The sequence below is a fragment of the Branchiostoma belcheri genome, unplaced genomic scaffold (assembly GCF_001625305.1).
Source record: "Branchiostoma belcheri isolate BF01 breed outbred unplaced genomic scaffold, Haploidv18h27 scaffold103, whole genome shotgun sequence".
Taxonomy (NCBI): domain Eukaryota; kingdom Metazoa; phylum Chordata; class Leptocardii; order Amphioxiformes; family Branchiostomatidae; genus Branchiostoma; species Branchiostoma belcheri.
In genome coordinates, this window is record NW_017802414.1 from 626,784 (window position 1) to 640,133 (window position 13,350).

Sequence of the window (13,350 nt, forward strand, 5' to 3'; positions counted from 1 at the left end):
CAACCGGCCAAATAAATTCTGTGCGTGCAAAACAAGTGTTGACCTCCTGGTGGCCAGTATCTCTAATTGCTAGTTGAGCTAATTGATGCCCCGGACACTGGACAGTCCAGGTTATGTACAAGACAGATGTTATAAAAATTAAAGGTGAACCGTATTAAAACCTCAGGTCATAATTTACGTCACAATGACATCTTCATTGGTAAAAGTTGTCTACACGTATACCTGCCGCTACTGTATCGTTCTAAAGTTGTTTATCAGCAGTTGGTCTCGATTTATACCATTTAATTGGGGATTGCACGTCCACAGAACAGGTCCAACCAGGTCCTGTAAATATGGATCACACATACAGGACCACGCATACAGGTCCCTTTATATGTAAGGGTTTGGGGGCATTTCTCACATAAACGCATCACACCGCAGCAAAACGCACTGAATGCGGAAGTATTTCCACCACAACAACAAAATTAAGTCAAAGGTCTTTGTCTTGATTAAGTAATGAAATGATTGAAAAATTATTTGTAAAAACCATAGCAGGACCAGGGATGAGCATTTCTAATTAAAAATGAAATCCAATGCAAAGATCTTTGTACACATCATATCAGAAAATATCCTTGGGTTCTTCATTGGGCGGACGACAGTGACCCCGAGACTAAACCATCTGATAGACTACTAGTATATGAAAACCGTTGGGATAGAATTACGTCATATCGAACATGATTCGCCGTTTCGATCTCTATAGCAGCAGAGTGGGACTTTTGGACCCCAATTTGACCATCGTAATTGTTCCATTTTGAGCTAAAAGCCACTCCTTAGCAGCTGAGCTGTCAGCTGTTAATGACAGGATGCTGCACTTTTGGGGGCGTTACTGCCAAAAGGTGCTACTCACTTAATATGACATGTTGCCCTTAAGGCAAATTGTCTGACAAACCTATCTCTTACCTCCCACGGGAACAGATCACGACGTTTACCAGAAATAGTGCCAATCAGTTTTTTTTGGAATATCACTTATTAATGAGCTTAAAGGAGAAGTCATTCCTCGCAATATGGATCGGACGTTTGTTTGGTCTCCTTTTTCTGGCTAATTAACTTTCGGAATTCTCTTTGATAAAATTATGCGGATGAATACACACAGCTGTTGTGAACTGTGGTGTGGCGGGAAAGCTCATTAAGCAGGTCAGATGTGGACAGACCACTTCAAGTGATTTTATCAGAAGGTAACCACATTCTTTCGGCTATAAATTCTGTACAGTTTCGAAAATTCTTTTGAATCACACCACGAAACATATTGTTTTCCCACGTGTGTCTTCTTCTTCTCCCGCGCAATTCTGTTAAATGGATTCAATTCTGCTGCTTTTACCCAAATGATCTAAAATTTGGCACGAAGCTTATTCAGCACATATATAAGTCAGATGTGGACAGAAGGTAAGCACATTCTATTAGCTACAGATTCTGTACAATTTCAAAATTTCTTTTGCATCAAAGAGCAGATTCAATCCATTCAACGTATTGAATCTGAAGTGAGTCTATACATTATTTCAATAATCTTGCGTGCATGTCTCATGACATTCTATCCATTTTACAATTCATATTTGCCCTCCCACTTATGTATTCAATGTGTACTTACATAGTTTCACGTTTCTTTAAGTTTATTTACTAAATAATTTACATAAAGGCCACGGTTTTTAACGACGAGAGAGGTAACCCTCTAGTCTCTTGTTTTTCAGAAGACTGAAAGGGCATTATGGGAGAAGCCAATAAGACGGACGCCATAGCTACGTCCGACAAACTGCTGTGTTTTCTACTCTTCGGGGCGACTCTAATTCAGTACGCAGGAAGAACCAGCGTCGCAGTTGTGCTGGTTGAATTACAGTTACCACCAGTTAACGATACAAACACAAATATTTCCAAGGTAAGCTACGGTAAAGACCGTGCAGTACACTGGCACAACGTTTTTTTTAACCTCGTAGTCAGCAAAAACTGAATTTGTTTAACGTACGGCTTCATACAACCGACGTGTTTATATGTTACAAATATCCTCGTAATTTTTATACTGAAAACATGAACATAAGGAACAGTAATTTTGTTCAAACACAAATCCAACGGAAAAAATTGCAGACATCACTTCCGGATGTTTCGAGTGACATCCGTCACTGAAATGCCACCAAATTACATAATTTAAGTGACGCCGATACAAAAAGAAACTCATTCTAAATACCCCGTTATTTGTCTAGTGATGGAGTTCAATTTCTCGGTGAATATTGTTTGCCTAGGTGTCTAACTTTATCAATGAACCGTAATTTTGGTTATTATAAATATTTTAAGAACACAATTACTGATTTTTTACAGACTTTTTTTAAAATAGGAATTAACTTTAACCATTTGTGTCTACATGTATATATTTTCAAAACACACAGTCCCACATACAGTACAGTCAGTTCCAAGTGAACGCGATACTGAGTTCAATCTACATCGGTCAGCTGCCTTCAAGTTTCATCGGGGGTTATCTGGCCTATCGATATTCAGCCATTAGGTGAGTTCTTTTGCAAAGTCTATACTGGTGATGATAAATATGCACATTAAATTTTTCAGACTGTGTAAATTTGCTGATTTCTTTCTAAAATTGATTGGTTAATTTGATAGAAAAAAGGATCTGTTGACTTTAATACAATCATAATCATTGGTTTCTATCAAAATTTTGGAAACACATTTTGTTGAAAAAGAAACGTTTATTTTATGAATTATCTACATGGCTATTTTTGTAACCGTATTCCCCCAAAATATTCAGGATTTTCCTGGCGTCATTTGGTGCCGGCTCCATTGCCCATGTCCTTGGTCCTGTCATGTTTGGCAACTTTAGAACTGCAGTGATCCACCGTGTCTTGGCAGGCCTGGTAGAGGTAAGACTTGTAGTTTTCAAACAACAATAATAAGAAATACCAATAATATAACGCAATGTTCACCATTTTTGAAGATAAAGGCTTGAGATCCAAAAATTACACGGAAAGGGTTTTAACACCATGTCAGGCTGATGTCATCAGTTGGTGTTACGAGTCTTCAGGTGTTTAAATTTGACCTTGTCTGTTTTATAGTTGGGCTTTTAGTATAATATGTATACTTCGTTGTTGGGATTGTTTCCATACCCAGTTGAAAATTCAATTCTGTTTGCTTATCATGAACATGTCAATGCACTTCCAAAGTTATGATCGGCGCCATTGCCAGTACTGTTAATTTATTGTTTTCTCTCTTTTTTTTAATATCAGGGACTATGCGAACCCGCCGCATTCGGTGTGCTAAGCCAAAACTTAACACCAAGGCAAAGTGCAAGAGTTTCTCCCTATATCTTTGCAGGTGATATATCAAAAGGTTGTCTTGACTTAAGCTGATTAAAAATCATCAAATAAATAAAAGCATTTACCAGTTCAGTAAATACTAAATTAAATGAATACACATTTTAGATAATAATATCCAATTATATAAATTCATAATCGTCTATTTTTGTTATATGTTTGAGCTAAAGATTGAATTATAATGCGTTGAAAATGCGTGTTTTTTGTAGATGCAATGATTAAAAATGCAATGTGAAGAAACATTTGCATAATCAAAGTATTTACTGGAAAATATGAGTACATTAAAACCTGGTTGACATTGCATTTTTTTCTTAAATGTTTTAGCATACTACTTTGGCCAGTCGCTTGGAAAAATCTCAACGGGGTTTTTGACGCAAAGACTGGCCTGGCAGACAGCATTTTACATGTTTGGTAAGTTAACCATTAAAACTTAAAAAAAAAAGACTTTCAAAATGTAAGGCAAAATTTTTACGTGACCATACTTTAAATCATAGATTGTAATTATAAAATCTTAATTAATATACTTTTTATAGCGTCTGTTTAGATGTACATTTGTAACTATTTTTGTGCTTGAGCAATTAATTTTTTGCGTTCTTCAGCAATTGAAAATGTCTGGGCAAATTTGTAAAATGTAATATTGCTCTTAATTGATGCCATTTATCAATGCTAAATATTCATGTCACTCGCCAAAACCTAGCAAGCAAAGGATAATTCAGGCTAGTATTTAATGTAATATTGTCTAATGACTCTATTGACTAATGTTCAGTGTGCAGATGGTAATGACGCTTAGAGTATTATTATTATTGTTATTACATAGCAAATGTAAAAAATTGTTATAATGTTTGTATTTCAAATGTATGTAAGAGTGGCGTAAAGTCATTAATTGCAGGTAAGTGAAATAAATAAGTAAGCTGTATTTTATAAAGGACTGCTATGAACAACTTATTGATTTTCATAAATATGCAGGGGGCCTGGGGATAACGTGGGCAGCCGTTTCGGTTGGATTTGCAGTTACAGGCTTGGGGGAGAGGCACGATGCACTGGATACACAAAGTCAGGACAAAGAGGGTTTCAAAACGGTAGGAAATAAGACGAACTTCACTATGTAATATAGTACAGATGTATGCAGAAAAGGTTGCCTTATATGTCAATGACCAAACATTTTATCAGCATTTCATTTATTTTATATCTATTCTTAATCTTTTTTGATCAATTATAAAAATGACTAATGAGATCCTTCATATTTTCTTATTACAAAGCATTTTAACACTAGATTACGCCCTTAGCTTGTTCAAAATTTGGACATATATGGTATTGTTGTAGCATAAATCTACATGCTGGTGGAATACGGTCATCGAAACGTCCACCAATGTTTAAATTGTAGTTATAAATAAAGAAATATAATTGCTTCCCAATTCTCGTGTGTGTGTGTGTGTGTGTGTGTGTGTGTGTGTGTGTGTGTGAGTGTGTGTGTGTCTGTGTGTTTCAGGGTTGGTTGTGTTATAATGTATCAAATCTATGTTTTCTTTGTAGAAAGGTGTTCCATTCTGTCACATCTTCACGTCTCCTGCCGTCTGGGCCTACATTATGATTCTAGCAGCATCCTACGTTTGGGAGCCAACTCTCCTGCCCCTGTACTTTCAGCAAAGCTTTGGAGTACAGGTCGAGCTGGTAAGTCTTGCTTTACATATGCATTATGCATAATTAGGACGAAACAAATTCTTTGCATAGATTTACAAGCTAAATCAACCCTACTCAATAGCAAATAAGCGCCATTCAGAAAGTAGAGTTACCAAACTATGACGCCTTACACTGCTCAAAAATCGGAATATCCGGACGTTTCCGGACCTGTACATGTCCCGTGAAACTTGGCGTGCCCGGGTGTGTCCGGGTGTGTGCAGGAAATGTCGGCCACGGCGTGTGCGGGTCTGTGATTCCTCCGGACACGCCCGGACACCTGGTAATTAGTCGTGTGTACGGGAATATACGGGCCTGCACACGTCACACGTCGCAAGTACTGCCAAACAATAAGGGGTCACCATACATGTAGATCGTTTCGCAAATGCGTAAATTGAGAGGTGCACATGTGTTTTCAAAGCCGGTAAGAAGAACGGGCAAAATGCTGGTTAGAAAACAATATTATTTTCACTCCCGAAATCTACCTAAACATGAGTTCGTTCCATGAACCGAATTACTACCTAAAAACGTTGTAGGTAACAGGCAACGCAACACAAAGACAAGACATCTAGATTAGATGGTAGAGGAAATCAGCGTTACATTAAAAGTTGGTGAATAGAAGAAATGTTGTTTGGGGGCCGATGTCTGCTATAAACTCGCCCTCGCCAGTCTGGTTGACTTTTGGGCCACGCCAGGCTTATATATACTCTGCTAAAGAATCTAGAAGGATATATAAAGCTTGGTATGAACAAGGATTTTATATGAACATGGAGCTTCAACTAGGTTATGATATAACGTCCTTGGTATGAATGGGGTCTAAGTGTATCCCTGTATATATTTGTAACTATAACCCTTGCTATGAACAATGAGTAGATTTCTTTGTGTGGTCCATCGTCTCCCCGCATATATTAACGCCTCATTATACCGGCACCATATTGAATCTACAGTGGGCAAAAACAACAACACAATTACTGATCAGAATTTTACCAAACTAGTCTATTGGGAACCTTCGACCTTGACATATTTCACCTTTGGAAAAATGGTCGTTTTCTTTGGTAATGAGAGGGACCGCTCTGGTGTTTTTTCAAATATCAGCCCACTTTAGTGTAAAAATAATTTTTTGGAAGAGGCAAAAGATGCATAGTTTACTTGTACATTGTTGTAAGATGTGTATTGTGGTGTCATGGTCAGAGACGAGACGGCGCCTATGTCTTATTTACCTTGTTTGTTTGTTTTTATATAAGAGAGGTTTAACTTCCTTGGTTATATTTAATTTTTATACTTTAAGAACACGAAGTTGAAAACATTACACGGGTAAACTGCAAATTATGTGTTGATGATAACATTCCAGACTATTTTATAACCTATGTTTTTTTATTAGTGTGCGTGCAACTTTTACATAATAGACAAGCAGGACATTTCACAACTCTTTGTATATCATTTTTTCCTGCGGTGACCTGTAAACCAGACCAGCCAATTGCATGCATTTCTCTTTGTTGGGGTTTGAAAAGAGGGCCAATCAACGCTCGGGTCATTATTTTTGAAATCTTTCCGTTACATGCCTGGTTGTGGAGCGTGCATTGTACAACTATCCTGGACACAAGCAACACGCTAGGAACTTAGTGAGAGCATGGAGGTAGAAAAGGGTCCATGGTGAGAGATTGTGTCATATCTCATCATCAACATAGGAATATCGGTATTGCGCCTTTCTACGTAAATTGGAGCAGTTTTCAAGACAAGAACGCCGTGGGACACTGGCAAGACGAACTGGGACAAGACTACTCTCCAAGCTGAGGTTGATTGGGAAGATTGTGAACGTCAGAGTATGCCTCGTTCTTTGGAAAGCCGGTAGCCAGGATCCTAGGAACCAGGCTGCGGGCATAGGCGAGTGATAGTCCGCGTGCAAGAGAGTATTAGACCGGACCAGAGGACCGATGTACACCCCTCCGGACTATACGCTGTGTCCCGACTCAAGGCCGTGCTGTGGCACAAGATGTTCGGCCCGTGGGTCACCGCCTCAGCGAGGCTTGTTGCACAGCGCGGAATAAAGAGCTTGGGACGGCTTCTAACGACTGGTGCCCAGACGAGACCAATATCTGCTCCCGTGACTAGCTGCGTCAAGGCAAGACACAGAAGAACGAGACGTACAGTTTGTTTCAGCTGAGCTGAAAGACCGGCCGAAGTACACTGGAAATATTGGAGGCACACAAAACACAAACAAAAAGTCACAAAGCCCAAGCACCATGTACAATTAATAAAGAAAACAAAATTATGCAAACAAGAAGGGGGGATAAACGGCTATGATGCTACTTTACATTACAAAAGGCATATTGGAGGGGGGGGGGGGACGTGTGCGGGTGTGTACGACCCGTACACGAGCTGATAATGAGGAAGATAATTAGGTGAAAATTACCGCTAATTTATGCATATTTCATACACACACTCAGAGGTACGTGTCACGTATCCAGGTGTGTGCAGAGATTTACGGGTGGCGTGTGCAGACGTGTGCAGGCCTGTACATGGCCCGGACACCTGAGTGGTTCATATCCGGGCCGTGTGCGGGCCCGCACACGCCAAGTGTACGGGTCGCGCACACCTGGAAATGTCCGTATATTTGGAATTTCCGGGCGTGTGTACGGGAGTATACGACCCGGATACGTCGGTTTTCGTCTAGTGTTATGGGTGTGTTTAAAATATGTAAAGAAAAGTTTTTAATGTAACTTCAACCCTATTCAGACAGGCTCAACAAAAAAATAAAACATAATACGAAACAAGTATAATCTTAATATATACAGAATTAATCTTTTAGATGTTGGCAAAGAAAGAAACCATTTAACATTGCTTGACACTTCTAAACACCTGTGGAATCCTTAAAGGGAAACCTGCAGTACCAAGGGCCTGCACTGTGGAACAGTCTGCTACTAATCTGCGTCAACTGATATCAACGTCAGCTTTAAAAAAACAAACTGTAGAGAACTGCAGACCGTAAGACTGAACGTACATGGAAAATGAATGAACTAAACGTGCCTATGCTGAGACTGCGTTGTACATGCACATGTTTGAAACATTATTTGTATACCGTTGTGGTCAAGTGTAATTTTCATGAATGTATGTTTTAATGTATGTGCCCAGGGATACCTGAAAAACAGATCAACTGATCTGAGGTATGCCCTGGTGAAATAAATAAACTTGAAACATTACTTTAAAGCCACTCTATGTAGTTTTTTGACAATACAAAAAGTATATTTTTCATTCTTTTCTTTACATAGTACATTGACTTAACCCTTTAGTATTCCAAAATTATACTCCGCAACAAAAAATACAACATCCTTGCTCCTTATAAGCTTAGAAAACTGTGAATGATCTTCTATTCAACCTCTGGCCACACCAGGCCACACCGTACATATGGTATTGCCCACTGCCAGTGGTTTGACCTACATCCCAGTGGGGTGTCAGTTGATAGCTTACCAGTTTCTGAAATACCTAATCGTTTACCAGATCTTTTATCTCTTTTGAAGGGATGATGACCACAGTTTATTCATGCCCAACAAAATACTCCAAGTTGATGATTATATTCCACCTCATGTGAAAGATATGAGTTTTTTTTTTCTAAGGAGACTAACATCTTGTGACATGTGCCCCTGTCTATCAAGCCTGGCATGCCCGGGCCAATTAGCCACCCCAGGGGGGCAACCCCTGTATGTTGTTGTTGTCCTGAGCAAACCGGTGCCACCGGGAACCCAACATGGACTGTTTGAACGGACAAAATATACGTAAAAAATGTGAAATAATGACACAAATGTGTTGAAAAGTGATAGTAACTGTTAATAATACCAAAATTTAGTATAATTAGAATATTTCAAATTTTTGCGAAAAAAAATACATAGAGTGCCTTTAAACTTTTGAACGGTTGTGAGTTTTGATAATATAAACAACCAGCCTTGCAAAGTCTGTGTTTATGATCACAATCATTTGTCATCGCTTTGGCATGGTCCTAGATGGTATCATAAAAGTACAATTTTTTCTACATTGCTATACTTTAAACACAGCAGTCTGCTACAACGGAAATCTTTCCATTATAATTTTTTAATAAAATGGAATTATCGCCTTGCATTTCTCCTAAAGAGAAATATTTTCTCGTTTAGAAACGCTAGAGTCAATCGTTAAAGTCATGCTTTAGGCAAACACCGTTGAATACAATATCGGTTACGTATATTAGTTTAATTTTAAATTTATTTTTATTTGTAATGTTTCAATTACTGAAATAGGTTGGAGTCCTATCCGGAATTCCTCCTCTGATTTTCGGAGTTTTAGAACCGCTGTTCGCCATGGTCGGAAACAGACTGTGCAAGTATGTTTCAACGACTGTTGCACGTAAAGCGATGGCTGTCACCGGTACGTATGTATTTAAATTTCCTATTCAGTTGACTAAAGGAGTAGGGATATGTGTCAGGATTAACATTTGTCATTAAGTGAAAGACAATGAATCAGTTGCGACTATTAAAAAAAAAATCCAATGTAAACTCACTCTCTACCATAGGTTGCAAACTAACCACGAAACAAATATAAAGGTTAGTAGAAAATTGAGATTTTCTTACACAGATTTACAAATAGTTAAGAATGGCATCTTCGTTTTTTTTCTTATCTGCAGGTTGTCTGGTCGTTTCTGGATGCTTTTTAATTGTGGCGTTTACATCCAACTTTCTTGTGGCTGTCAGTTTTATCGTCTTGGGCTTTGGAAGTTCTGCAGCTAGGGTGGCAGGTAATTTTTTTTACCCCAGGATACAATACTACTGATTAGGCTGGGCGTGAGTAAGCGTGTGAGTGAGGTGTTGAGTCTGTGAGTGAGTGAGTGAATGAGTGAGTGAATGAGTGAATGAATGAGTGAGGTGGTGAGTGAATGAATGAGTGAATGATCGATTGAGTGAGTGAGTGAGTGAGTGAGTGAGTGAGTGAGTGAGTGAGTGAGTGAGTGAGTGAGTAAGCGAGTGCAAATGTGTGTAAGTATAAGTTGGCAGCACATAGGTGATGGAAGATTGACAGATTGCCATGCAAAGAAATTCATTATTTTTTTAAACTAAAAGTTTCCTAAAAATCAAACCATGAACAGATAATATTAATTCGTAGATTCACTGAGCAACAATTTAACCCTGTACCACTGCTGTCCTATTTATTCCCAGTTAACCCAATTTAGACCTGTTTTTTTTTTCGGTATTCTTCGACGGAGTGGGGCTTGAAGCCGGACCCTTGTAACTCCACAATCACTTATCGTAGGGCCACTGAATAAAGCTGGTAAAATCAAATTACAACAGCTGATTTTGATGAAATACGTCATTTTTTTCGTCTTCACGGACATTTAGTGTCAGAAATCATTTAAATAGGTAAATGTATAATGTATTGTACAATTTATGTTGTCGAGGGAAGATTGCAGACAGGCGTAATAAACGGCTTTTCATCTTCCCCCGAATATCTCTTTTGTTATGCTATGTTTATTTACATATCTTTAATAACATGCCAATGAACAAGCAAACAAATGCGTCAATTGTAGAATATAAAGGTACTAGTATGTCAACACTCATTCCCATTGAAATAATGCTACGTCAAAAAAGACGTTTCAAAATGATTTCATCATTGTAATATTTTACACAACCTTGTTCACCACCTGTAGTTGCTGATGCCAACCCATTTGACATTGCGCCCCGATACGCCAGCGTGCTGACAGGGACAGGCCGGGTTATTTGTCGTGCTGTTGGCCTGACATTCCCGCTACTGGTGGCAGCACTTACAGAGAATAAGGTATTTATGGAGAACAATTATTGTTTCTTTTTTTATTTTTCATTTCATCCGAAAGACACCCGTAAAATCATTGCATATTCATGAGCTGATTTCGATGAATGCCCAGAAAAAAATAATACATTGTACAAATATTCTAAAATTTTACATAAGTAACATAACGTAGATTTTGAGAGGTATACAAAAACTACATAAACTGCAAACATGGTGACGACAAATAATGCAACGCTGTGTAACTAACAAAATTAGAAAAATGGAAAAAAATCAAAAATATTAAGTCATACTCCAGAATCAAATTTAGGGGCACAATGCGGTATTAATATTTACTGATGTTACAAAAGCTAAAAAAAAATAGCCTGCCAAAGTTTTCTATTTAAGCTGTGAGCAACGTTAATGAGAAAAACCTTCAGCTATCAGCCTTTTAAAAGTCCATCTGTGTTCCACTAGGCAAAAGTCATTCTAAACTAGGTGAACAGGTTTGGACTTCAATATTCAACCAATTGCATTTCGATTTAAACGCAGTCAGACAATTATAGTAAAATTAAAACATATCCTCTGAATTGAATGACTTTGTATTGAATTTTTACAGACGAGACAGGAGTGGTCCCGAGTGGCCCTGATTAAGTCGGGATTTTTTGCTGCCTCCGCCATCGTCTTTGGAGTCTTCGGGAGCGGAGAAGAGCAGCCCTGGGCCGTGGTGACTTCACATGGTCAAAACGGACCGAATCAAGATCCCAAAACCCAACGGGGAAAAGTAGATGACGAGAAACAACAACTGATAAAATGATCTACATTGTATTAGATCTGAATTAGATTCCCGTTTTAGTGGGGTCTTGTGGTGTAACGACAGAGTTTTTGGGTCAGAAATAAAAGATCCCGGGTTTGAATCCTGCCATGTCATTGATCTTGTGCCCTTAGTAATGCACTTCACCCAAATTCGCTTACTTCCCTCGCGTACGCTGAAGAACACATCGCACTTTTCAAAAGTAGTATGAAGCCATGAGGTGCTATGGTCCAAATACAACTATCTAAAGATTATCACTATCTACTACGTTATTTCTTGAAGGCAGTTGGTCCTTTACTATTAAAAGAATTCCGAATCAAAAAAAGCTAAGTAAACATAACATGTTACCGCTTATGTATAGGCAACTGGAAAACCGGTTAGACATGGTGTAGCTACTAGCGATTAACTGCCATTGATATGCAAATAAGGTTAAGGCAGTCCCTATTGTAGCAAAACACCATGACTTGACTTGACTTACTTGACTTAAGTCGGGTGCCACTCCTCCTCTGCCACCCAAACCACAATGGCTGCCCAGTAGTCTCTGTCCTCCATCACCTTCCCCATGTCTTCGGCCCGAAGGCCAACGTCCCTTCGCAGCACGTCTGGGTAAGTGAGGGGTGGTCTTCCAGGCCTCCTTCCCCCGTGTGCTGGGGACCACAGGACAAGGTGCGAGGCTATCTCCCTGCAGTTCCTTAGTGTATGGCCACGGGAACACCATGGGAACTCCTAATGTTGTCTGCTGTGTGGTAGCAGTGTCCAGTGTACGAAGTAAGAAACATTTTACTGTTCTCTGAATAGATTCTCCTACTTTAGCCTTGCATATTGTTGCACCGCGTTTTAAATCAAAAGGGTGTTAAAGGTAAAGCCAAAGAGAACTACAAAAGGTACCTAACAATGAAGTAGAATATACCACTGTAGGTTTTTTAGACGGGTCTTACTGTACAGGGTCAAAACTGACCCCATAATGTTTTGCATAAATAAAGCAGTTTTTGTGACACAATTAGTGATTTTTGATTATGTATAGTTTTATTAATGGGGGCCCGCATGCCATTTTCCGTAGAGCTTTATAGGCCGTTTTAATCCTACGTAGAGCGTAGACGGATCCGGACCCCCTTGATCAACGTAGAGTGTAATTGGCGCATTCTGCGTAGAGCGTATCCACCGTTTAAATTACACGTAATGCCTTGTAGCCACTTGGAATTTATCGTAAAGCATAATCAAGATCTGTTAAAATTTAGCGGAAAGCGTTGTCATCGGCCCCCATACAGGCCCCTATTAATCTATGTGGAACAATTTGACGTAATAAGGTGTAAATAATTTGTGTCACATATATACTAGTGAATCTCGATCTCTAAAACCTTTCCCCACTGGTGAGATACTAGTAAACATGCCTATGTCTCGCATAGAAAAAACTCAAGATTCGACCCTAATGTTTAATGGTTACAGCTGGTCAGATTTAAACAAACACTGACCTTTGAACCCCAGCTTCGATATGTCTGCCTAAAGATCTCATTATGTTTACCGAAGGAAACATATTTTCTGTGGTAGTGCTACCCATTTATGTAAGGAAAGTAATCAATGCCATCCTGCTTGTAAAAAAAGAGTACACGTTTAGTCTCTCGGAGTATTTTACTTTCCCCTTAAGTTGTAACCTCTTGTATTTCTACTCGGTTTTTGTTTGAACGGATTATAGGTTTCATGAAATCCATGCCTGTACATGAATGTGGTGATCAGGTCACCCCTTACAGT

At 38.9% G+C, this 13,350-nt stretch overlaps 2 protein-coding genes across 2 annotated transcripts; both read left to right on the plus strand.

Moving 5' to 3' along the window:
* Positions 1–2,233: 2,233 nt before the first annotated feature.
* Positions 2,234–7,193, plus strand: LOC109475241 (vesicular glutamate transporter 1-like). The gene is made up of 8 exons (XM_019775845.1): positions 2,234–2,251; positions 2,415–2,530; positions 2,786–2,897; positions 3,261–3,348; positions 3,672–3,758; positions 4,314–4,426; positions 4,881–5,018; positions 7,137–7,193. Exons 1-8 carry the CDS (start codon positions 2,234–2,236, stop codon positions 7,191–7,193), a joined length of 729 nt encoding a protein of 242 aa, XP_019631404.1.
* A 2,104-nt stretch (positions 7,194–9,297) lies between these two features.
* LOC109475545 (vesicular glutamate transporter 2.2-like) lies at positions 9,298–11,926 on the plus strand. Its single transcript, XM_019776203.1, has 4 exons — positions 9,298–9,419; positions 9,676–9,786; positions 10,693–10,820; positions 11,407–11,926. Exons 1-4 carry the CDS (start codon positions 9,353–9,355, stop codon positions 11,602–11,604), a joined length of 504 nt encoding a protein of 167 aa, XP_019631762.1. The 5' UTR covers positions 9,298–9,352; the 3' UTR covers positions 11,605–11,926.
* Positions 11,927–13,350: the final 1,424 nt, after the last annotated feature.